Source organism: Scyliorhinus torazame, chromosome 3, assembly GCF_047496885.1.
Source record: "Scyliorhinus torazame isolate Kashiwa2021f chromosome 3, sScyTor2.1, whole genome shotgun sequence".
Taxonomy (NCBI): Eukaryota; Metazoa; Chordata; class Chondrichthyes; order Carcharhiniformes; family Scyliorhinidae; genus Scyliorhinus; species Scyliorhinus torazame.
This window is the reverse complement of record NC_092709.1, coordinates 31539267-31565811: the sequence shown is the minus strand read 5'-3', so window position 1 is coordinate 31565811 and position 26545 is coordinate 31539267. Positions and strand designations below refer to the sequence as shown.

Here is a 26545-nt window from a genome sequence, read left to right as displayed (position 1 = left end):
TCCTGAGCTGGGCCAAGCAGAAGCGGGTGGTGCAGTGGGCTGGAGCTGGTATACGTGTATACCAGGACTTTACGGTGGAGCTGGCAAGGAGGCGGGCTGCTTTCAACCGGGTGAATAGGGCACTGTACATTAGCAAGGTGCGGTGTGCCATTGTATATCCAGCGAAGCTGAGGGTGACTTACAAGCTCAAGGACTTTTATTTTGGAACGGCGGAAGCAGCGGAGGAGTTTGTGAAAGCAGAAGGACTGTGGCAGAACTGACAAATTGGGGAATGGCCATGTGCCGATGTAACCTCATGATTGTATTTTCTTCTTTTTTGTATCACTGCGCGCGGGTGTAGAGATTTAAGGAGCCAATGTGGTATATATTTGGACAAGGGAAGGGACGGGACTTTCACTTGAAATGAGAGCTCTTTGGGGTGTCGGTGGATATGCGGGGTTTGTGTGCTAAAAGGGGATCTTTGGGCTTTCCTGGGGCCGGGCAAGTGGGAAAGGGACCCGGGCGGGGGCCTCCACGCTGGCCGGTTTGTGCCGGCTAGTGAACGGGATTGAGGTGGGGGGAGGGGCTGCGGCCATCGGAGCCTGGCAGAACAGGGTCCGAGTGGTCTAGCCGGGGTGGAAAGTTGGGGGGAAGGAACCGAGGTTGGGAGGAGGAGTTTTACAAGAGGCAGTGGACGGGAGGAGCTGGAGACCTGCGGTGGGGGGGGGGGGGGGGGGGGGGGGCTGTGTAAGATTAAGGGTGACTACGGGTAATCCCTGATTCCTTTTTGTCATTTGTTTATGTAAACATGCGGGTTGAAGTTCGGGGGTTGGTAGGTAGATGGGATCGTTGTTATTATGGGGACTGACATATCTTGCTGATTATTGTTTATTGTTGATGGATGTAAATGTGGGAGAAAATGTGAAAAAGGAGAATAAATTTTTTTTAAAAAAGGACAGGAATGTCTGAACTCAATAATGTGTAAGTGGGACTTAGTGGCTGGATGAGGAGATAATGCTGAAGGGGGACAATATTCCTGTAGTGGCAGTCAGCAGTTTTAATGCTGCACTGAATGTGGTTTGAAAATCTGTTTGGAATTGAGCAGGATAGAGAGGCCGGACAATATTAAATCCCTGCGATAGAAAGCACCAGGGCAGGAAGTAAAATCAAGAGTTTTTAGTCAGAGCCGAAGAGATAGCTTCAGACCTGTCAGTATTTCGCTGACATGAGTTTGGACAAATAGTAAGATACCAATCTTTCTCCTGAGATAGAGATGAGGACCATAAGATGTAGCATTAGAAGTAGGCCACTCAGCCCATCGGGTCTGCTCCTCAATTCAATCAGATCATGACTGACCTGATATCATATTCCTCAAGTCCATTTTCCTGTCTTATCCCCATAACCCTCAATTCCCTTATGAATTAAAAATCTGGCTATCTCAGCCTTGAACATATTTAATGACCCAGCCTTTATATCCCTCAGCCACAAAGAACTCCACAGATTCACTACCCTCACTTCCCTTGTCCAGGTCATTAATATAATTGTAGCCCCAGCACAGACGCCTGTGGCACTCCACTAGTTACAGGCTATGATCCTGAAAATGCCCCTCTTATCCCAACTCTCTGTATTCTATATGTTAACCAATCCTCTATCCACGATAATATACTACCCCCATAGTATAATATTTTTGGAATGCTATTAGTGTCTTCTACTGTGAAGACTGACGCAAAGTATTTATTTAACTCCTCTGCCATTTCCTGATTCTCAATGATCAATTCCCTCGTCTCATTCTCTAAGGGCTCTGTTCAGTTTTGCCTCTCTCTTCCTTTTGATATATTAGAAGATGTTCTTACTGTCTGTTTTTATAATAGATAGGGTGATTTTGGGCGCCATCAACATACATATGGAAGTTGACTTCATACTTATGTTAATTGCTATGAGGCGATCAAGGAAGGAAAGCAAAGTTTTGGCAAGTAAAGATGTGCTGCATTGAGATAGTTAGAAATGGAGCCAGGAAAGGGCAATGACACAGAAGAGATTGAGTGGAAGAGTATAGAGTGATCAAACATGTCAAAATCTGCTGATTTTATTAACCCATGCAGTCACATTCATACCCATCAAGGAGATATCAGTGACGTAGATAGGAATGCATGCAGTTAAGCTGAAGGCCTTAACGAAGGAAGGGGAAGTTGGAAATGCATTGATAGTTGCAGAATAAATGGATTGTGGTGGGCTTTTGTTAATAAAAGGATGATGGTAGTAGTTTACATTCCTCCAGGTATAGTGCAACATACCACATTTACGTAAATGGAACAGGCTGCTAAATAGTGAACACAATATTCTCCAGAAAGACAAGGTAAGAACGACCATGGCTATATAATGAGGTTGAAGCAACTGCAGTCCTCACTTGTTCTTGAACCTCTAAGGGTTCCTTGAACCTGGTTAAAGTGTCAGGCTCAGCTTGAAGAAGCTCCAGAAATCTTGAGTTTTTATATATTTAAATAAAATGAACTTTATTTCCCTACCGGAAAGGAATTTCTTTTCCAGAGTCGTCCAATTCGCTTGGGAAACTCGGGCTAAAGCAGCAAGTTGGAACATGAAGGTTTGTTCTGCCAGCTAAATGGTCAAATTAGAAAGAAAAATTACTTACTAGAGACCAAATATTTTGGCGATTTCCTATGTGAAATCACTGGTTAGCACAGCTGCCTCGCAGCGTCAGGGACCCGGGTTCGATTCTGACCTTGGGTGACTGTCTGTGTGGAGGTTACATTTTCTTCCCATGTCTGCCCGGTTTCCTCCGATGGTTCAAAGATGTGCAGGTTAGATGGATTGGCCATGCTAAATGGCTCCTTAGTATCCAACGATGTGTAGGTTAGGTGGGGTAATGGGGCTACAGGGATAAGACAGGGGAGTGGGCGTAGGCAGGGTGCTCTTTAGGCAGACTCGATTAGCCAAATGGCCTCATTCTGCACTGTAGGAATTCTACGGTTCTATGGATTTCAAAACCATCACTAACTTGACATCAATTGATACAAATTTGACCATCTCATTCAGATGGACTCTCGGAGAGGTGGTGTGGCAAATGCAAAAACTGTCATCCCAGTACAGTAGGGGGAGCTCTTTTGGAGATCCTTGCAACAGTATTCTCTAGGTCAGGGCTTCCCCAAATGTTTCCAGCTGGTGAACCCTCCCAAGAGTACTGCAGGAATCTCCGAGAAACACACTTACTATATTGAAGAATTCCGCCACATAAATTGTTATTACTACACAACAGGTACAAACATACAAAAACAAACTTAAAAGTTGTTTCTATGCCTTATGGGTATAGTTATTAGAATTAAAAAGTTCAGTTCTTCAACAAATACTTTCAAGTCTTTCTTTACTTTTAGTAAGAAGTCTTAGAACACCAGGTTAATGTCCAACAGGTTTGTTTCAAATCACTAGCTTTCGGAGCACAGCTCCTTCCTCAGGCGAATGAAGAGGTGGGTTCCAGAAACATATATATAGTCAAAGTCAAAGATGCAAGACGATACTTTGAATGAGAGTCTTTGCAGGTAATTAAGTCTTTACAGGTCCAGGCTGAGCAAATGGAGAGAGGGATAATCACAGGTTAAAGAGGTGTGAATTGTCTCAAGCCAGGACAGTTGGTAGGATTTCACATGCCCAGGCTAGATGATGGGGGGGTGAATGTAATGTGACATGAATCCAAGGTCCCGGTAGAGGCCGATTCTGCGTTGTCGTGCCTCCTGAAAGCCGCCTTGGAGAACGCTTACCCGGAGATCAGAGGCTGAATGCCCTTGACTGCTGAAGTGTTCCCCGACTGGAAGGGAACATTCCTGCCTGGCGATTGTCGCGCGATGTCTGTTCATCCGTTGTCGCAGCATCTGCATGGTCTCGCCGATGTACCACGCTTCGGGACATCCTTTCCTGCAGCGTATGAGGTGGACAATGTTGGCCGAGTCGCACGAGTATGCACCACGTACCTGGTTAGGCGGTGTTCTCACGTATAATGGTGGTACCCATGTCGATCTGGCTCTGGCTGCGGATACCGGGACCTGCACTTCCGGTCAGGAGTCCGCGCATGCGCACGGCGGACTCAGCCCATGGAGCGGCAGGAGGAATGTAGGTCCCCCTGAGATTGCGCATGCCCGCGGATTGGCGATGCCCGATAACTTGCCTGGCCGCCTGTGAGGCCCCCACGGTGAAGGGTTCCCCCGCCCCCAACCAGGACGGCCATGGACTGAGTCCGCAACCACCACCAGCCGCCCCGACAGGCAAAACGTGGTTAGAACCACGCAGTCGGGAACTCGGCTGTTTGTCCCGGAGAATCGCCGGGGGGGGGCCTCTGTCAATGGCCCCCTACACGCTCCGCGTAGACTGCGCCCGCGCGATTCTCCAGTCCGGGAGCGGCATCGCGCCAGATTTCGGTGTCAACGCCCATTCTCCACCCCGCGCCGATCGCGATTTTGGCACGGAGGCTTGGAGAAACCCCCCCCCCCCCCCCCCCCCCCCCCGTCTCCATTTTACTTTCCCGCTAATATAGGAGAATGCAGGCTTGGAAGCCGAAGGGCCTGTTCCTGTGCTGTACTGCTCTTTGTTGTTTTGCAATGTTAGGCTAAGGTGGGTATGGAGCCTCTGGCCCATTAACAGTTCAACCGGTGCCACTCCGATCGTAACGTGTGATGTGGTTCAGTAGCTGAACAAAAAGTGCATCAGCCTCGACTCCACGGATCCCGTGGCCTGTTTCCTCATACCTTTCTTGAAAGTCAGCACTGCTAATTCAGCCATCCCATTTGAGGAAGGGTGGTTTGGGCAGTCCCGATGTGCTTCACCCCATTTATCTTCATGAAGTATGCAAATTCATCACTGGTAGACAGGATACCGCTATCCATGACTAATATCTCTGGGAATCCATGGGTACTGAATGAGAGTCCTCGCCAGTCATCTTTGAAGCGGTGGACAACGTTCGATGAATGTCTAGCCATTTGGAATGAGCATTCAGCAGGGCAGCACGGTAGCATTGTGGACAGCACAATTGCTTCACAGCTCCAGGGTCCCAGGTTCGATTCCGGCTTGGGTCACTGTCTGTGCGGAATCTGCACATCCTCCCCGTGTGTGCGTGGTTTTCCTCCGGGTGCTCCGGTTTCCTCCCACAGTCCAAAGATGTGCAGGTTAAGTAGATTGGCCATGATAAATTACCCCTAGTGTCCAAAATTGCCCTTAGTGTTGGGTGGGGTTACTGGGTTATGGGGATAGGGTGGAGGTGCAGAATGGCCTCCTTCTGCACTGTAAATTCTATGAAATTCACCATCAGCAAGAACTTTGAGCCTTGGAAAGGTCCAGTAAAATCTGCATGTAGGCACACCAAAGTTTGGTACGGTCATTCCCATGGGTGGAGTGGTGCAGATGGCATGAGCGTCAGATGCTCCTGGCATGTGATGCATTGCTGGGCCAGTCACTCAATCTCGCCATCCAGGCCTGACTACAATGCTTAGCTCCTGGCTAGCATTTTCATCTTTGACACCACCGGGCATCCATTGTGTCGATCTTGAAGAACGGTCTGTCTGCCCTGACTTGGGATCACAAGACGAGTTCTCGACAGGAGGAGGCTGAGCTCTTGCTGCTTGATCTTAAAAGCCCGCAGCTCCTTAGGCAGTTTCCCTTGCTGGCCCACATGTAAGACGACATGGCGTAACCTTGCCAAAGCTGCATCCTTCCGTGTCCAATTGCGCAATTGTACAGCAAGGTATCCATAAAATTTAAGATCGATATGACCTCTTCCGTCCTTGGTGGAGATGGGGGCATGTCGACAATGGGAGCCGTCTCAGAGCATCTGCACTTCTGAACCGTGAGCCTGGGCAATGCTCGAACACATACTCCTACGCCGCTAATAATAGGGCTCATCGCTGCATCCAGGCAGATATTATTTGCGGAATCACCTTGTCATCTTTAAACGATCTGAGCAATGGCTTGTGGCCCGTTATGATAGTGAACCGAAGCCCATCAGCATATTGGTGAAATTTGTTCACCGCAAAGTACGGCCAGCCCTTCATTCTCAACCTGGGCATAGTTACACTCCACAGCGGCCAAAGTCCGCGATACATCAGCTATCGGTCTCTCCTGTCTGTTGTCCTTGTGATAGGTTACACTGCCCCGATTCCATATGGAGAGGCATCACCAGTGACCAAAGGGGGCTGTGAGGAGTCATAATGGGTCAACAACCCTGATGACGACAGTTGCCAGTTCACCCCGGCGAAGGCTTCTTCGTTCAGCACTCGATATTTCTTCAATAGCGTGTGCAGTGGTGCGAGGATGGTCTCCAGGTTAGGGATAAATTTTCTGTAATAATTCATGAGTTCTTTGGCGTAGGGTCTTGTTTCATTATACGTACCTTCTCCTCCAGTGGGTGAAGGCGGTCTTATTCAACAGGATACCCAAAGTAAGTGACCTCTTTGGCGTAGAAAACGCATTTTCCTCTCTTAAGGCAGTTGCCTGTCTTGGAAAACTGGCAGAGGATTTCCTCCAAGTTCCTCAGGAGCTCTTTTGCGGTGGCTCCGGTCACCAGGACATCATCCAAATAGACCGTCACTCGCAGTACTTCTTGGAGGATGTTCTCCATTTCCCTCTGGAAAATAATGCAAGCCGATGACACTCTAATGGCAACCTTGTATATTCATGGAGGCCGCTGTGGCTATTAATCGTCACGAATTTTCTGGAAACGCGCCTGCTGTGTTAATGTAAGCCTACTTGTGACAATAAAGATTATAAATTAAAAACCTCCAATTGGAGGTATGCGTGACTCAAGATTTTTCTTTCACTTTCATCGGTTGTTATTTACACACAAAAACACACTTTAAAAACTCCAGAGCTGAATGTTTGACATACGCGCGAGTTCTAATATTTTAACAGCTATTAGCCCATTTAGATTAAACTGGTTAACATCGCCAATAAAACAGTAGACAATTAATGTCTTATGGAAGCATTAATCAACTAATATTGCAGTGTCGTTTCTTGACTTACAATGACCACTTGTTTTACCTTCAAGTGTTTGTCAACCTGCTCCTTCAGCTGATGAAGCAGCACTGTCCTCTGCTTTAGGAAATCCATATTTGCCTCCTCTTCAAGCAACAACATGTATCTAGTCCTCTTCTGCTGTAACAGCAACCTGTTAGCAGCAACAGAGACAAGAGAGACACTTACTTTGAAGTTAAATATTCCTCTCTCCCAAGTTTCCAGTTTGTAAATTGTACAGACATCACCATTGGGTCACGTAGTGATGTGATAGTGTTGCTCATATTAGTTATCTCCGAAACATACAACAAAACAGCGTATGTTCATTTAAAGCCTTTCACATAGTTAAAGGTCCCAAAGCACTTCACAGGAGCGTTTTCAGGCAAATATTTTCCACTTCGAGAAAGTGGTTGGATTTTCACCATCAAGGTGGGAAGGAGTAGTTGGGGAAATTCCCAGCTCAGCCTGCCTGCCCGGGAAATATGCCCGACAAGGCGGGATCTTTATTGCTGGGGGCCGGGTGCGAACTGGAAGAAGTGTGGAGACAGCCACAGCATTAACTCAGAATTCAGCATTATCATTTCCTTTATCAGTTTTAATTTGAGAAAAAAGGATGGCAACAGTGGCTTTTTAAAAACGAATTCAACTAAATGCACCAAACCATATAGGGTTACACAAATAGGGCATGGTTTATCCACTCCGTTGCGCCCAGCGCAGATCCTATTGCGTTGGGCGCATTGCAGGAGAGGCTCAAAACAGGTTTTGTGCCGGGTGCCAAACCGAGCGAGGTGCACCCAACGCATTGGGTGATGGCCATGCCAGGGGGGAGGGGGGCTTGAAGGCCATTGGAGTCCCCCGCGTGGTCAGGGACAGGGCAAGGCAGTGCCCTGACTGTGCTCCTGGCACCTGCACAGTACACGGTGCAAGGTTGGCACTGCTAGGGGTGCCGTGGCGCACTACCAAGAGGTGGGGCCAGGGGTAGGCTGTGCACATGAAGAGGGTGTGAAAGGTGGGTGTAAAGGTTTAGGGGATGAAGGGGAAGTATGAAGGGGGGTATGAAGGGGGAGGGCTTGAAACGTGGGGGGGGGGGGGGGAGGCCAGAAAATGGGAGGGGGGGGGGGGGGAAGTGAACAGAAAAAGCGCGGGGGCCCGAAAGGTGGGATAGATCCTCTGCAACACTTCAGTGGTGTAACTTGGGGGGGGGGGGGGGGGGGGGGGGAGGCAATACCCTGATGCCCGCAAGAATGGATGGGTGTGGGGCCGGGTCACCATCATGCCTGAATGGGGTGGGTGTTCATGCGAACATATAGTTATGGGGCGGGAGGTTTTTCCTCTGGGGTCGAGTATTGCCCATGTCAGTGGGGGGTAGGGGGGGAGGCGCTATGTCCATGGTGGGGGTTGTGGGGCATCCTTAACCTCACTTTGAGATCGGTGCACCCTTTAAAAATATTAGTTCCCCACTGAAGAATGGGATTTACCAGTGAGAAACGCCCAAAGTTCAAAACAAATGACTAAGTGTGGGTAAATACCAGTCTGGATCGCACCCAAACACCCAGCACGAATCACCCCGCAAAACCCACCCAACGTAACACTTCGGGCGTGATTCTACGGCCTCGTTGCATGTTCACTCGAGCGAAACGAGGCCGGTGAACAGCGGGAGAGGCAGAAATCAGGAACCGAGCCAGGCGCCAAACAGTTTGCGCTGCAACCGGCCCGCTCCCATGAATCACGTTCTCGCTGTAGCATGGCGAAAAACCAATTATCACCACTGAAGCCCTATTTCCATACAATTAATGGGAGTCACCCCTTATCCAACGGCCTCCCGTCATTCATCGGCCTCCCCAGCAACTGGTCATGCTGGGGCAGATTAGTACTCCTTTGTAGAAAGGTGAACCTGGCGGAACGGCTTCTGTGGAAGGAAGGGCCTCTGTGGGAAGCCGAGGAGGTGAGTAGCCATGTTTGCTCACAGGCCGAGAGCCCGGGGGCGCTGGGCTTGCCACCCCAGTGCTCGACGGGGGCTGGGAACCCTCGACTGCTGGGGTGGGGTGGACCCTCCACAGGGATGGGCCTCCATGTGAGGGGGGAGCCACATTCCGGCGCCTGTTCAGGGAGGCTGTTACGGGAAATGAACCGTGCTGCTGGCCTGCCTTAGTCTGCTTTCAAAGCCAGCAATTTAGCCCTGTTCTAAACAGCCTGTAGCTTGTGGGAGTCATTGCTGGTGGTTCTTCACCTCAACGGCGTCCGCCAGTCTCCGCGTTGATGACCCCCTGTCCTCGGCCACACCAGTCACTGTCCCAGGCAGCACTGGCTGCCCTATGGTTGACCCTCCAGGACCCTCGGGGGAACAGGACATCCCTCCTGGCCTCCACTGTGTCTAGGAACCTCGCCAGATCTACATTCCTGAATCTTGGGGCTCGCCATTGTTGCGAGCTGGCTGGGGCTGGTTGAGCAAGTGCCACTTAAGTGCTGCTTGGCCTTTTTAGCGGGGGGCCAGTGAGCGTGGTGCCAGCGAATTGACTGGCGAGCCTTCATTTGCGGCGAGAAGTAATGAAGGGGCCTCGTTAAATGGACCAATTAACGCTGAATAGCATTGCTAGACTTGCCAGGCCGAGTACCAGGAAGCTCGCGGCAGTTCCCGCTCGCTACCACACTTAGATATTTTTCTGGAGAATTGTGCATTTTTTGGGAGCATCCCACTCATAATATTACTATCAAATAGAAATGTTTTGCACTAATTCCCCTCCTCTGATAAAAGAATTACTCACTGGGTCTGGATTCTTCTTGGTAGAAGAGGAATTGTCTTCACATTGGCTAAGTCTGTATTAAGGTTATCCTCCAATTCCTTCTCGTCGCTAAGTTTTTGTCTTTTAAATGTTTCTGTTTAAAGAACAGACGGCCCTTAAAATTTAAATTCTCATTACATTTCAAGAATGGAAAACACTAATGAAGGACTCAATTTCAGATTTTGAAATTAAAAACCTGAACCTCCTTTTCACATTGTAAAGCCAGCATTTCCTTTGCTTTCTGAAAAATAATTTCAGTACTTGAGAAATTTCTTGGTTTCTATGTCATTTTTAAGTAGAAATAATGTACAAAAATGGTTCACAAACAGCATGATCAAGAAACAAAAATTGACTGGGAGGGTAATCAAAAGTGTGGGCAGGGTAGGCCTTATTTGAGCCTCATTGCCCATTAAAATCATGTTTGATTTGCTCTCAAATCTAATTTCCTGCCTGTTCCCATAACCATTAGCTCCCCTATAGTTCAAAAGTCTGTCTATCAGAGTTTTGAATATGTTCAATGAACCATCTCCACAGTTCTCTGGGATAACTTCCAAAGATTCACAAACTCCCAAGAGAAGAAATAACTCCCTGGCCAGAATGTCACACTCCCCCAGGTCAGGTTCTGAGGCAGGAGGTGGGGAGGATCACACTGCACGGACAGGAAACTCCGGGATCGCGCCTACCCTGACCCAGACGCAATTTCACGGTGGGGCGGGCAGGGCCTGGGCAGGAAACCCACCCTTTCACCTATGAAGGCCCTTCAGGAGCCACTATGTGCCTGCTTAAGGGTCGTTTGCCACCCAGCCTCAATTTCTCAGGCACGGGTCAGCAAAGAGTGGGAAATTGAAAAATGAACGAATCTCCAACTTGGGCGGGAGGACGCCACAATCTGAAGGCCCCTTCAGATTTGGGGCGTTCTGCCCTCTGGGACCCGGGAGTTCTGGCCTCTCTCGCACGCTAGCCAATCCCCTGACACCGAGATCGTGCCCCCTCCCCAGGAACGCACTCTACCCTCCTATCCCTGGGACTTACCTCAAGTGCAGTCCAGGGACATAGGCTGAGGCACAGCGCTGCAGTACCCCGTCCGGCCACTGTAGCACTGTGCCTGGACAGGCTGGAGAGCTGTCTGTTAATGAACCCACAATTGAGTGGGAAAAGGCTGTGGGCCTGTCAGGGTCAGCCGGGATGGGTTACGTGCAAAATCTCGGGAAATTAAGGCCCCTGTCTCCATCGTAAATGGGAGACTCTTACTTTGAAACGGTGTCCCCCTATTCTAGATTCCCCCATGAGTGGATACATCCTGTCAGCATCTGCTCGTTCAAAATCGTACATGTTTCAATGAGATATCATTCTTCTAAACTCCTATGAGTATCAGCAAAACCTACTCAAAACTTCCTCATAAGGGGCAACCGCTTTATCTTTTCTCAAGGGTAATTACAGATGGACAATAAATACCAGCGATGTCCATATCTCATGAATGAATAAAATAAAATGTTGTTGTCCTTGGTCCAATAACAGTTTAAGTAATATAAAGTGTCCCCAATTCTATTGAGATTCCAAATTTGTTAACTGATATGCAAGTTAAAGGAAAGCTGGTATGAAACGAACAAATTTCTAAACCGTTTTAACCCAGGATTGGACTTGCATCTAACAGTATACTTCACACAATAAATGATATTGACAATGTGAATCAAGGCACATTTTCAATAACATGATGGTGACTGATTTGATTGATTATATATTGTTGCGAATTAGCAAACGTGCATTCTTAGCTGAATAAAAATGGAAATCTAGGGTGGAATCTTACCAGAATTTGGCAAACTAGTAAAGCTCACGCTGAAAACTGTTATGTAACTCTCCAGTGGCACAGACTTTTATCTCCAGTTTTCTTGCCAAATCTTGAGCTGCTTAACAGAACAAAATGAGTGGCCGTGGTTTACATGGTTACTCTGGTGGGGCGGAGCTCCACAGAGTGCCTCGATCGGCGCTGTGGTCTAACAGCTCCTAGACCCCATCGCAGAGGTATCGGCCCCACCCCACATCCACTGCTGGTGTCAAATCGCCCCCCTCCCCAAGCGTAGCTATCACTCCTGCTGCACCACACACCAATGTTCCCCCCACCCACGGGGCTCCCACTAAGACCTGCCCCGACGCTAACATAGCAGCTTCCCCACACCCGGAGGCTATACTTCCCTCTGCGTTCCTGGAGGGATCGCCTCGACTGCCTCATGGCTATCCAAACCTGGTGTATGCCTGGCTGACGTCACAACATGTCAGCGAGATATGAATATTTAGAAAAGGTGAATCATTTGGCTGGGGGGGGGGGGGGGGGGGGGGGGGCGATAATAACATTTAAATCAATTCAAATGTAGAAAAATGAGGTTCATGCCCTTTGTGGCCGTGAAGTTTGTGACATCGCCAGCAAGGGGTTGGGAAAATTGGGAAACGCGATCTCTCTGGCGAGAATCAAATTTCCCGATTCTTGCGAGACTTTCTGCCCGCGAGTGTAGGCTCAAAATCACCTCCCTAGGTTTCGTCCAGATGGAAATACGACTGCTCTTTCTTGATGTTGTTGCACATAATATCTGCTTACCTCCACTGCGGATAGTCAACATGTCCTCCCTACTGAGGCCAGGTATTACTGAGAACGCATGTCACAAACCTCCACAAGTCAATGTAACAAAGGAAGATTCTTTATAATCATTATTTGATTATAACTAAACCTTCCCCACCCAAATGCATTGTTCGCGTCAGAAGAAAGGAAAAGTATATTCTTATTGAGACCTTGCATGAGTCTCAGCTGATTCCTTTTGTCTTTTCTGTACACATCCATGATTTCTTCCATCTGCTGGTAATAATTCTGGATTAGATTGGTTGTACCTTCCATGGTCACATAGACACTCTCAGTTGCTCTCTCTACTAATAGATTCTAAAGACAAAACAAATATGCACAAGTCAATATTTATTTCATTACTTCTTTGTCTTGTGGAAAAGCTACCCCACCTAATGCCACTGAAGAAATGCAGGCTGTTCATTAAATTTGTTGGATTTAAACACAATTTGAAGTTTAATACGGAGAACATATTTTATTATAAACATCAATGGCAGCTTAAAATTTGTACAGAAAATCAGTAAGTTCATGCCAGATGGTTTATGGAATCTGCAGAGTTCACTTACAGAATGGTAAATTTTCTAAAAATGTGATTCTGGCATGGAGCTTTGCAGAAAAGGGGTGACTCACCTCCACGCCTGAATGCCCTGATAATTGTTTTGAATATCTAATTTTATAATTGATAAGTGTTGGAAGTATAATGTTTAGTTTGGGGGATTGAAATGATTAAATACAAGATAAATGAAAACATCACACTGTGAGAAACTGGGAAACATCCCTAAGATAATGACGAATCGCAGGCGAAAGACAGTTTTGTTGCTGTGATGATGCTGAGAGGTATTCACATCTGGTGGGCAGGATTCTCCGATGCCTGTCTCCGGAGTTCCCGATGTGGCAGGGAATCCAGCGGCGGAGAAAAAATGGGATCAGCGCCTTCCGATGCTCCGTTCCCCCGCCGGCAGCAGCATAGGAGTTTCACGCTCCTGTTAACGGACTGGAGAGCAGATTGTCCACACTTCCATAATTCTCCAGCCCTCTATGAGCCGGCATTCACGGGTCATGGATTGGTACAAGTATTTGCCAGGGTGGCCCTGACATCGTGGGCCAAGGGAGTGAGTATTTAAGGTAGGTGCCCGCAAAGTCCATCTGAGCACCCCCCCCCCCCCAAACAGTGCTAACCCTGCCCACCCTCCACAGCCATCCCACCAGAGATCTCCATCGGACCCCTCACCAAAACCACCCTCAGAGACCCGTTTCATAACCCCTCATCAGACCCCTCCCCATCAGAGATCCCCACCAGAAACCTCCTTGATACCAGGGAACTCCGATATAAGGAAACACACCCCTGTAGCGTGGAACCCCCATAACAGGAACCTTCCATAGCAGAGAACTACCCCATAATAGGGAACATCCTCAGGGCAAATAGCTGCTATAACAGGGAACCCCCATATCAGAGAACAGGGAGCTCCCCCATCGCAGAGAACCATAACAATAACAGGGAACCCCCATAACAAGAGGCCCATAATATCAGAGAACACCCCTCATAGCAGAGAACCCCTCCCCCATAGCAGAGATTCCCTCCCATAGAAGAGAACGTCCCCGTCCCCCAATCAGTCACCCCGCCTGGAATCTAACGAGCAGTCCAGGCAGAAACAGTGAAAAAATGCTTTTTCACTCACCCGTGCCTTAAGCCTGCTGCCTCAGACATGTGACTAGAAAGCAGCAGCTGCAACTTAGCAGAAAGCAAAAACCACATCACAAGACTTAAACCCCCTCAGATCCTTTGACCTGAAACGCTTTTATTCACTTTAAAGAGAAATAGCTTTTCGTAGCCTGTAATTGACAGCTTCCAGACAGCCAGATGTCCAGATTGATTATTTCCATTTCCCTTTATGTTTGAACGGATCTCAAGTAACCAGATGTGAAACTAACTATGATGTTTATGAACACAGAGGAGTTAAGTGTTTTCACCTTTTCTTTTTCGCAGTAGAAAGCACTAAACTGCTTTTGATGTGGTCATGAACCGTCAATGCAACATTCGCACTAATAGGGCCTAACCGTCTGGCAGATATTGAGGGCCAGTGAGAACAACTGTGTCTCGATGGGAAGAAATGCAATGCCACTGCGAAGAGCGTTAAACATTGTGAGGCAATAAAGTGAGGAAGAACAGTAATATGTAATTCAGTGAGAGTTCCAAATTTAACAAATGACAATGCCCCCAAAGTACCTGTGCCTAACTTCATCCATGCCCACGCTGTGCCCCTACAATTCCTCAGACTTGCAAACCCCCCCCCCCCACGTCTAGATCTGTTCCCAGGATGCACATCAGAGGTGGAGGCAGCCTGTTGCCTGAGATGCCTTTGCTGGGTGTTCTCTGGAGGGCTGGGACCTGGAGGGGCCCTGCCTACTTCCCATGGCACTCGTGCTGTTGCGTCACAATGTTAGAACCATAGAACTCCTACAGAGCAGAAGGAGGCCATTCGGCCCATTGTATCTGCACCGACCCTCTGAAAGGGCACCCTTTCTAGGCTCACTCCCCCGTCCTAATCCCATAGCTCCCCTGAATTTGCACACTGTTGGGCACTAAGGGGCAATTTAGCATGGGTAATCCACATAACCTGCACATCTTTGGATTGTGGGAGGAACCGGAGCACCTGGAGGAAACCCACGCAGACACGGGGAGAATGTGCAAACTCCACACAAGACCTAAATCGAACCCAGGTCCCTGGTCTGTGAGGCTGCAATGCTAACCACTGTGCCGCCCCACTGTTCAGCCCACAGTGCCCAAGTTGCGCTGGTCTCAGGAAGGGGGGGATTCACATTGACTGGTCACTCCCAGAGGTTCCTGGATGGAAGTCCCTGGAATGTGCTCCAGCGGATCCTCCTCCCTCAGGGTGCTCGTGGGCTCCAGGGTTATCCCATTGAATGAAGGGGGGGCTGGAGTGAGCTCAAGAAGCCTCAATGTCATCTGGCACTGCCAGTAGTGGAGGCCTGCCATTGTCTGAACAATACAGTTGAAGCCCTCAGCAATGAACCAGGGACTGAGCTATGCTTCAGAGTTCTCCCATCATAGACCTGGGGTGCGATTCTCCGATCCCCGCCGGGCTGGAGAATCGGTGGGGGCACGCGAATCGCGGCACGCCGCCGGGACGCCATTCTCCCGCCCATGAAAAAACAGGCGGGCCGTAGCGGCGATCCTCCAGCGGCACCGCGATTCTCCAGTCTGGATGGGCTGAGTAGCCGTCCGAAAAAATCTGAGTCCCGCCGGCGCCATTCTAACATGCTCTGGGCCGGCGGGACCTTGGGTTTGAAGGGTCCGGGGGCGGCCTGTGGGCGGGGGGGGGGGGGGGGGTCCAACCCCGGGCAGGGCCTCCGTAGTGGCCTAGTCCGCGATCGGGGCCAAACGATCGGCGGGCCAGCCTCTCTGTCGGGGGGCGTCCTTTCCTCTGAGCCGGCTCCTGGATCCCTGCGCCATTTGGCGTCGTGGTCAGTGCAGGGAAGAAGGCCACTGCGCATGCGCTGGTTGGTGCCGGCCCAACTGCGCATTTGCGGACCCCGCGGCGCCGGCTCGACGCAGGGACCGCCATGCTGGCCCCCCCAGGACCCGAGAATCGGGTCTCGGAACTGGCACCAGAGTAAAGTGCTCCCGTTTTGGCGCCGGCACTCTGGCACCGGACCAGAGAATCGCGCCCTGATCTCTTGCCTCGGCTTTCTATTTCAGGCACCACCCTTGCAGTGTGCCCTGGGTGCCACGCATTACCAGCAGCATCTCCTGTGACAGAAGGCTTTGAGACTCCTCCATTTGCCCTTGCAGTCATAGGAATGTGACTGACACCATCTCCTGTATTCCCGGCTCTGCCATTGCATCTCCAGCATCTGAGAGAACAACGTGTCCAGAAGCATGGCACCTGGCTGGGGCACAGCTGAATTCTGGAATCCAGCAGACCTTTGACAGTCTGTTCGCTGAGACGTTCCTGCCTCCACCTAGGGTGCATCAGAAGCAGTTTGGTGTTCACCAGATGGTGATCCAGAAGCCTGCCTGTTAACGTTGTCCACTGGGGTGTGTGCCTCTGCGCTGGAGGATGGTGCAGATGATAGCTGTGATAATTCTTCGGTGACCTCCATGGTCATGTCGAGGGTGGGCAATAAGACACTGCTGGTGGACTGACCAGGCTGTTTGGTGATGTTGGCGCAAGGCAAGGAAGATAGTATTAGTGCATGACCTGGTCAAGGGATTGGACAACACAGAGCTCACTTTAGTTTGGTTGTCTGGTTGAAGGTGCAGTGGCTCCTCACTCTTCTCTCACATGCCAACCTCACTCTCAGCACAGGCCCGCTCCTATTCCTCCCCTGTGAGCTCCATGGTCCTCTCCTCAAAAGGTGTCAGGATCCTCAGCTCGGGCATCACACTGCCCATCTTCTCTCGATCGCGGTGCTTGTGGGCAAGCTTATACTGCAGGGACACAAATGGGGATGATGTGAACTGGCTATCTTGCAGGTCAGCGGTCGGTGGTACCTGGCATGTGTAGGCATTGTGCGCAAGCAGGGACGAGTTGTGATGAGGAGTGTCAGTGGGTGTGAAGAAGCTTGTGGGAGATTGGGTGCTGGGGGTCTGCTAAGATGCAGCGTGTGGGATTGAGATGCCAACTGCGAGGTGACAGCAGGATGGAGTGCAGAGAGGATACAGGGAGAACTTACCCTTGCTGACCGTAGGAGGAAATTCATCTTCTTGCGAGACTGCACTCCCATCCACTTGTACAGGCTGCTGCTACAAGTGTCTCCCAGACCGGGGGGATTGGTCTCCTGCCAGCCTGAGTGTATATTATTGCCCGCCTCTCCACCACGGCATCCAGCATATGGGTGAGGGCTCCCTGTGTAAATCGAGGAGCTGGTTTCCTTGTTGCCAATCTCCTGGCTTGAATGACAGCAAATGCTGTGGAACCATTTAAATGCAGTGCATTGAAGTACTCAGCTGGTCCCCGGGGTGGGCAAATCAGATGCTTCACGCGGCGTTTATGACGTGGTGGAAAAAAATTCTAAGTGCCTGAAAATTCCTATCAACATCTGCCGCCGGGGCTGATGGGAATTGCACTGATTTCCGTGCTGAAAATGACACTTTGGACGTGATTCTCTGGTGCCCCAGCTGCGTGTTTTTCGGCAGCGCATTGTTCGCTGGCAGCGGGATTCTCTCTTCCCACTGCTTGTCAATGGAATTTCCCATTGAAGCCACCCCATACCGCTGGGGAACCCGTGGGCGGGGGTGCGCCACCAGTGGGAAAAGAGAATCCCAACCGCTGGAAAATTCCGGCCTTTTTTCCCAGAAAATTCCACCCAGTGTGTTTATCTGTGGATTAGTCTTACTTTAAACAACTGCAATCACTGCATTCAAAGTAAACTTACCTTCTACTCATTGCCAAGGCCTTCCGACAGACTGGTATAACCCAACAACAATATCAGTGTACGAGGTAAAGATTCTAGGCCTGAATAAGGAATACAGGCATCCGTGGTAAAATGGAAAAGACAGTTCTTCAGTTGTGCTAGATGGCCACAGATTGCACTTTGCATTAAACTGGACTATAAGGGGTGAATTTTGGGACTGATCTTGAGATACCCACGGATAACTTTGAATGAATGTTACCTTAAGTTTCTCCGTGTTGTCGTCCTGGTCCTCCCTAAGAGAGCACGCTCTGGCTTGCTGGGTCAGAACACGACCAATGACTTGTTCCATGTGGTGTTGTAAAATATCCATGAATGCCTTGGACTCTGCAGCAAGCTGTTGGTGACTGAATATTTCAGCCTCGTGACATAGCTTCTCCTGTTCTTTCGAGAATTTGGACATCTTGAAATATAAACAGTATCCAGGTCTTGTTAAATACAATCAATAAACAATATGAAGATAGTTAAGGGCACGTTTGAACGGCCACACTGCATCCAAAGAGCACCACACCACAGCGCAACGTGGCCGCTAGAAGCTGGGAGATCTGGCTCCCGGAATGTACCCAGCTCGCAGCGCCTTGGGAGATCCAACGCGATCTCGCGAAACATTGCAAAGTAAATCCGGCCCATTGTGCGCGGGATCACGTTTTGGCAATTCTTTCCCAAATTACCCGAGGCATTGGAATCTATCCCCTTCTCCTCAGAGAGCTTGGGCGAGCGTTGTTCAGTATTAGTCTCCTCAAATAGGGACCAAAAGGAACGGCACTTGTAGGGGTCTCCCAGAGGATCGGTGCTCCCCAAGTGCATGCCCTTTGGGCAGGGTGGTACCCTGGCACTGCTGGTGCCACCCAAGTACTGCCAGCCTGGCATCCTGTAAGTGTCACCTGCGTGCCAGCCGTGTGAGGTGGCTTCAATGGGAATTCCCATTTGCAAGTGGTGAGAGTATAGAGACCCACAGCCAGGAAACTGCATCCCGTCGAGAAACACACGGCTTGGGGGGGACCGGAGAATCACACGCGTAATTAATGGCCTATTTAGCCCCAATCTGAACACATGCAATAAGACCCTTCCCCAAACCCTACTTTAATATTACATAATATTAAATCTTGAAAATTAAAGCCTGACAGTGAATATTAAATATTTATCCTCTGACAAACAATTAGCAAATAATATTTCAGTACCAGATTATGTTGTAGCTTCACGTTTTCATCTTCATACTGATCCCAAATGGGTGGTTCCTTCATCCGCTGTTCCCCAAGTTCATCGAGGAGACATTTTGTCTTAAAAAGCTTCATTTCTTTGAGTATCATTAGACTAAACTGCCTCAGACTTAGCTGTCTAACCATCGATTGTAAAGCTACCTTGTGCTCCAGCACAATGTGCTTAGCAAGTCTGAAAGAGTAAGACAAGAACAAAGAGTGGTTACATATGCAGATTATTCAGACAATACTTGGTTCTTAGCTTCAGAGCTCCTTCGATGTCACAGGCACACAGAGCCAACTGGGTCAGATTCGGACTGGCACATGTGCAAAGGGCTAAGCTGTAGAAATTGCATTTCTGGGGGTAGAGCAGACAGATGGGAGTTCCCGATCTCTAAAATAATGGAGGTAAAGGCAGCTTGACTCCAAGTCGAAGGTTAATGGGTTCAAGCCCCTCTCGAGGGCTTGAACACAGACACCAAGTTGACATTTCTGAGGGACTGCTGCATTAACAGATCATAGAATTATAGAATTTACAGTGCAGAAGGAGGCCATTCAGCCCATCGAGTCTGCACCGGCCCTTAGAAGGAGCACCCTACTTAAGCCCATGCCTCCACCCTTTCCCCATAACTAAGTAACCCCACCTAACCTTTTGGACACTAAAGGGCAATTCAGCATGGCCAATCCACCTAACCTGCACATGGACTATGTGAGGGAACCGGAGCACCTGGAGGAATCCCACACAGACACAGGGAGAAAGTGCAAACTCTACCCGAGGTGGGAATTGAACCCGGGTCCCTCTATGATTCTATGATATCATTTGTGTACAATGAAAATAATAGGCATATATTGATGACATTAAAAAAACAGAAAATACTGGAAATAGCCAGCAGGTAACGATAGGTTAAAGTAATCAGTAAGAGCAGGGTCAGATTTAAGAAGACAGTTGAAGAAACACAGGCTTCAAAATGTCTTGGAAAGTAACGATCTGTCCAGTTTAGCACTACACCGTACAGACAAAAGCCAACCCAGCCTGTGCCAAATGATCTGGTCCCAGCAGCTTTAAGCTGGAGAAGAGAAGGGAATGCAGGCCAGATTATTATCCAATCATTCCTTCTTGAAATGCATGTTGAAATTATGTGTGCATTGACATTAGAACAGAATCCAGCTTAATTTTGAAGCTTTGCACAGTTTTCAGCATTTGGCTACATTCCAAATAAATACCAAGCCCTTGGACAAAATACTGGAGTGGCACTTCCACCGTGAAACTGTGCTCCAGTAAGAATGAGTGCATTTGGCAAAGGGAAAAAATAATCTTAAGATTGCTTGAGTGACCATTGCACCATGTGATATGGCATAACAGCATAAGACAAGGAGGTCACGGCCAACATCAGTCTGAGTGCCAATGTTGGGCCCAGAATTACTTTCAAGGATACCATCACTTTCCTGTAAACTTGGTTGAGGGTGGAATATTCATGGAAACAAAAGCAAATCAAGAAAGTAAAAAGAGGGGAGGAACAGTAGTTTCACTGAATTTCACAAGGGAGTAAGTAAATTACCAATTTGGTCGACCTTGAATAACTCATACTTACTTTTCATCTAGGCCACTCTGCCTCAGTAGGAAACCTTGAATGATCTTCTCCTGCTTCTCAACCAGATGTTTCTGTCTCACCGAGTTCAGTACTTGCTCGTCTAGCCATACCTAAATTTTCCAATAAGAGTTACAATTCTTATACAAAATGCTTAATTTTAAAACCAGTACAAACCTCATCAGCTACACTAATAGATTAAAAGACAGTTAGCATGTGGGTTTTCCGAACTGAATTACCTGTAAAATTCCTATTAAAAATATTGCTAGGACGGTGCAAGACTGAAGAGATCTTCAATGCCAAGTTGTGCCCATTGTTTCATCACTGACATGAAGCTAACTGTTGAAATCGCTCTAGATTACGGGTAACAAAAAGGTAGAAGTCTACGGGTAGGTAATCTGCCCAGCCTTTCGGCAAGGGGTGGCACGTAGGAATTGCCAAACTGAAATGGAGGAGAAAATTAAAAAATAGGGACGGGAAATAATTAATTCTCCATACCTGCTTCATTTGGGCCAATTTTTCTTGGAACTGTTGCAAATGCTGCTTTCTTTCTTCTTCTGCTGTCTGCTTCCTTGCTGTCACATCTTGCTGCAGTCGGCTTCTCAGACTTTCCATTGCAGGTAAAGATACTCCAGTAAGTTTCGGTAGGGTTTCTGTGAAAAGCTCCTTGATTAATTTGTCCAGAGTCCGTGACGAGGCAGAGTGCAGTTTCTGTATAATACAACATTTTTATTACGCTATGTGCCTACTTGTTAAAACAATGACGATTCCTCATTTCTTCGGTTGAAGCCAACGAGGAAAGCACCAAAAAATAGTTTTCAACTTAATTGTTTGCAGAGTAAAAATACATCCTCTCCAAATTCACATTTACCTCCACACCTGGAGGTTGTAATTGAAATGATTTTTAATAACTTTATACTGAAGATGAAGAGACTCACCCACCAAATACACCCAAAGTTTGGTCACGTGCCCCATACAAACCGCTGACCAAAATAGTCAGGAAAATCATGTGTAGACGATGACTGCATTTCTGCTGATCTGCGCTTCTAGTAATTGAGACTCCTCACCAACAGCAAGAAATTAGAAAATTATCCCAATAAATGTTAACTGTGTGATTTGACATTATTCTCTTGCTACACAATATAAACATTCACAAACATGTATTTAAAAGTAATGGGTTCAATTAAGGATTGAATGGTAGTACACTGTCCAATCACCTAATCAATGATAGGAAAGTCTCCCCAGATTATTGACCATGATATTCAATGCAAAGAGTTGAATCTAATTATATTGGTCTACAGAATAAGCCTTTGCATAATTAAACAGAAGTTGCAATAAACGGTCAGCCTCACTCAGACCACAAGGATGGCTGGCAGGTGAAGTATGTGGAAATGTCACGCTGCTGTATTCGGGTACGCTACACTGTTCTCCGGATAAGGGTTGGAATAGGGCAGTGAGATTAGCATTAGATAGCTTCTGCAAAAGCCAAACTCAGATACGATGGATTGAATTGTCTCCTACCCTATAAACTTTTATGATCCTGCAACTCCCATCTTGGGAGTTAAGGCAGCACTGCTCCCAACATAGCCCCACTCTTAACTTACGTTATAATGTCATGAAAATAGCTGATTGTACCAGGGAGTAAAAAATAATCCTACTTCCTTAAATAGCCAATCCTGGGAGAGGGGGGTCACGTGATGTGAGCACGGCAGCAGCTGCGTATTCACAAGCTCAGTCTCTGCTCATCTTATAATTGATTTTCATCGGCATACACATTTCGTTTATGCATTTTCTTGATGTATGTCCCAAGATCTGACGGTCAGTGTTTCGGTACTATTGAGTCGAGACAAAAGCTTAAATCCTCTTTGATTCGTGCTGGTTGGAAGGAGTTGGGGTGTGGCCTAGTCTTCAGTGGAGCAGCTGCTTTTGGGGGAGTTTCTCGCCCTGACCGTATGGTGCATACCGACAGATGATGGTTGCTAACGATGGTATTAATCCGTCTGAATAGTCAAAGCCCAACTTCAAGAGTTGCAAGGCATTTTCATGGGGGCACACAAGGAGGTTCCTGTTGCAGAGAGGGCCTTGTCGATGGAGCGCATTTAATCCTGTCTCTGAGACCGGGTTGGATCGGCCTCCCGACCCCTGGCCCTGTGTTGTCCCGTTCCTGATGTTGGCCGAGAGGGGTAGAGAAGGCTGAACCCCCCCCAAACCTCCCCCCCTCCCCAAGCTGGAACCTAGGCTGTTGACTGCCTGGTTTCAGTTGAGATGGCATGTTGGAAACAATGAGGTGTCGTGCTTCAATCGTTGGAATCCGTGGAAGATCCTGAAGATTGCTCACTGTTTTTGATCCTGCTTTATCCTTGATTCTACTTTCTTCATGCGCCAGTGGAGCAGGTTTTATCCTATTACCTGTCTCTATCTCAGTTGCTATCCTGGACTTTCCTCCCTAATAATTATGGGTTGTCTGATGATGTTGTCAATATAATTGCTTGCAGGGAAATAAATAATTCGGGTGTGATGTTCTGCACCGTTGGTTATCCTAATTTAATACGTTCATGTCATGTTGTGCTGAATATTGATTTTGGTCAGGCTGCTATATAGAGCCCCGGTGGCGAGTGTGGCTACGAATCGGCGGAGGTCAGAGTACTTTCCGCTGTACCGGGGGACGAGGCAGGGGTGCCCCCTGTCCCCCTTGTTGTTTGCACTGGCAATTGAGCCTCTGGCCATGGCACTAAGGGAGTCCAAGAAATGGAGGGGACTGGTCCGGGGGGGGGAGAGAGAGAGAGAGGAACACCGGGTGTCGTTGTATGCTGACGACCTGTTGCTGTATGTGGCAGATCCAGTGGAGGGGATGGCGGAGGTCATGTGGATCCTAAGGGAGCTTGGGGACTTTTTGGGGTATAAACTCAACGTAGGGAAGAGTGAGCTCTTTGCGGTGCATTCAGGGGACCAGGGAAGGGGGATAGACGAGCTGCCGCTGAAGAGGGCGGAAAGGAGCTTTCGGTACCTAGGGATCCAAGTAGCTAGGAGTTGGGGGGCCCTGCACAAGCTCAATTTGACACGGTTGGTGGAGCAGATGGAGGGGGATTTTAAAAGATGGGACATGCTGCCACTCTCACTAGCGGGTAGGGTGCAGTCGGTCAAAATGACGGTCCTCCCGAGGTTTCTCTTTGTGTTCCAGTGCCTTCCCATTATGATCCCCAAGGCCTTTTTCAAATGGGTTTTGTGTGGGCGAATAAGACCCCGAGGGTGAAGAGAGTGTTTCTGGAGCATAGCAGGGACAGGGGGGGGGCTGGCACTGCCGAATTTGTGCGGCTATTATTGGGCAGCCAATGTGGCGATGATCTGTAAGTGGGTAATGGAGGGAGAGGGGGCGGCGTGGAAGAGGTTAGAGATCGCGTCCTGTGTGGGCACGATCCTGGGGGCGCTGGCGACGGCACCGCTGCCGCTCTCGCCGACAAGGTACACCACGAGTCCGGTGGTGGCGGCGACGTTGAAGATCTGGGGGCAGTGGAGGCGACACAGGGGCGAGGTGGGAGCCTCGGTTTGGTGCCCGATTCGGGAGAATCATCGGTTCGTCCCGGGAAGGATGGATGGGGGGTTTCGGAGCTGGCATCGGGCAGGGATTAGATGAATGGGGGACCTGTTCATCGATGGGACGTTTGCGAGCCTAGGGGCGCTGGAGGAGAAGTTTGGGTTACCCCCGGGAAACGCTTTCAGGTAAATGCAAGTGAAGGCGTTTGTGAGGCGGCAGGTGAGGGAATTCCCACTGCTCCCGGCACAGGGGATTCAGGACAGGGTGATTTTGGGTGTATGGGTTGGAGAAGGCAAAGTTTCGGTGATTTACCAGGAGCTGAAGGAAGAGGAGGAGGCCTCGGTGGAGGAGTTAAAGGGCAAGTGGGAGGAGGAGCTGGGGGAGGAGATATATGAGTGCCTGTGGGCCGATGCCCTGAGTCGGGTTAATTCTTCCTTCTCTTGCACCAGGCTCAGCCTAATACAGTTCATAGGTACTCACAGAGCGCATATGACAGGGGCGAGGTTGAGTAGGTTCTTTGGGGTGGAGGACAGATGTGGGAGGTGCTCGGGAAGCCCGGCAAATCACGTCCATATGTTCTGGTCGTGCCCGGCACTGGATGGGTTTTGGAGGGGTTTTGCGAGGACTATGTCCAAGGTGGAGAAAGCCTGGGTCAAGCCGAGCTGGGGGTTGGCACTATTTGGGGTAACGGATGAGCCGGGAGTGCAGGAAGCGAAAGAGGCCGGTATTCTGGCCTTTGTGTCCCTGGTGGCCCGGCGGAGGATTTTGCTATTATGGAAAGATGCGAAGCCCCCTAGTGTGGAAACTTGGATCAATGACATGGCAGGGTTCATCAAGCTGGAGAGGATAAAGTTTGCCTTGCGAGGATCTGTGCAGGGGTTACTCAGGCGGTGGCAACCGTTCCTAGACTATCTCGCGGAGCGTTAGGAGGAGGTCAGCAGCAGCAGCAGCCCAGGGGTGGGGGGGGGGTTCTTTTGGGGGGGCGTTTGGGTGGGTGGGGGAGGGAGGGGGGGGGGTTCTTTTGGGGGGCATTTGGGTGGGTGGGGGGTCTTCCCTATTGGTGCTTTTAAATGTCATATGAGGGATTATCGTATATGGGGGAAATCCAATGTATAATTTTTGATTGTTGTGTTCTTGTTTCTTTCTTTTTGTTGGGGGGGGGGGGGGGTGTTGTTGAAAATCTGTTGAAAAATTTGAATAAATATATATTTTTTAAAAAGAATATTGATTTTGGGATTTGTGCACAGTCTCTTTATTCTAATGTATCCTTGCGGGGAGGATGAGCAGAACCGGAGCGGGATGAGGGGGGGGGGATTGGTAGGTTTAGTGCTGTCCTTGCTAAGTTTGAGGAAGGTTCCCCCAGAGCGAGATAGTTTTTATTTTTTGTTTCACGCCTTTCCTTTTTCAAGCCCAGGTGGACGGTGCGTAATCAGTGCGTAATCGGTTCTGTGATCAGTGTTGAAGAGAGCATTTTTAGATATTAGACAGTACACTGTGTTCCGTTAAAAAAACAGTTCCATTATTTACTGGTAGTTAAAATCTTCAGTTCTGACTGTGAGAGGCAAGCTGCCAATTGTAAAAAGATACCACAAGGACACAATCTGTCAGTGGGGCCAGCTCTCAGGCAGAAATTCCACAGGTGTTAAAATTCAAGGTCTGTATAACATTGTGGGACAGTCTACCACTTGCTCTGGCTCCAGGATGTCTGCCGATAACGACAGGGAGGGGCGATGGGTACAATTCATACCTCAAGAGGAGCCATTAAACAGCAGGGAGGATCCAGAGAAGGTGGGTGATAGCCACGCACCAGATATCGAACCACCAATATCAATAATTGCAAGACAACACCTTTGTACTGATTGAATTGTTTAATTTAAGCATCGGATCTTTGATGTGATTGGTTAATTATTATCATATACTATGCATGATCGATAATCATGATTGGACATATACTACCAGCCCAGTTATAACTGGAATAAAGGACTTGTTCTTAACTCCAAGAGTCTTCCTCTGGTCTCTCATGAGTACACTACAGTTGAATAGCTGTACAATTTTCCCCAATACACATGTATCAATTTTTTGGGAGACCCTGCGTTGAGATTTGAGGCATGTCGGTGCCTTGTTATCCTAGTTTTATCATGGTTGCCTAGGTCTGGAGAAGAGTTTAATTTTTATTTTGCATATCAGTGCTAGTCGATTTCCCCTTTAGTTCTGGCGTTCTCGGGATATTGTTTTTTTCCTTCTGTAATTTTGTTTTGTAGCTATGGGTGTGATGTAGGTCTGTGATGTTGCCTGTATCCTGTCCTGTATTGTGAAGGGAATATATTGGGAATTTTGTCCCTGATTCATCCGGTCTTATTTGTTCCCATTCTTGCGATGCTTACTGTTGTACTCTGTACCTG

The 26545-nt window shown here is 48.6% G+C and overlaps 1 protein-coding gene across 2 annotated transcripts in view; it reads right to left on the bottom strand.

Moving 5' to 3' along the window:
• Nucleotides 1-26545, bottom strand: part of LOC140408392 (evC complex member EVC-like) — a 78312-nt gene that overhangs the window by 9648 nt on the left and 42119 nt on the right. For both annotated transcript variants that reach the window (XM_072495518.1, XM_072495519.1), the window contains 8 exons: nucleotides 21107-21319; nucleotides 20612-20721; nucleotides 19002-19212; nucleotides 18023-18223; nucleotides 12558-12702; nucleotides 9756-9867; nucleotides 7018-7144; nucleotides 2505-2595 (listed from right to left, as the gene is read on the bottom strand). In XM_072495518.1, coding sequence (XP_072351619.1) covers nucleotides 2505-2595; nucleotides 7018-7144; nucleotides 9756-9867; nucleotides 12558-12702; nucleotides 18023-18223; nucleotides 19002-19212; nucleotides 20612-20721; nucleotides 21107-21319 — 1210 coding nt within the window. The remainder of the gene's footprint in view (nucleotides 1-2504; nucleotides 2596-7017; nucleotides 7145-9755; nucleotides 9868-12557; nucleotides 12703-18022; nucleotides 18224-19001; nucleotides 19213-20611; nucleotides 20722-21106; nucleotides 21320-26545) is intronic.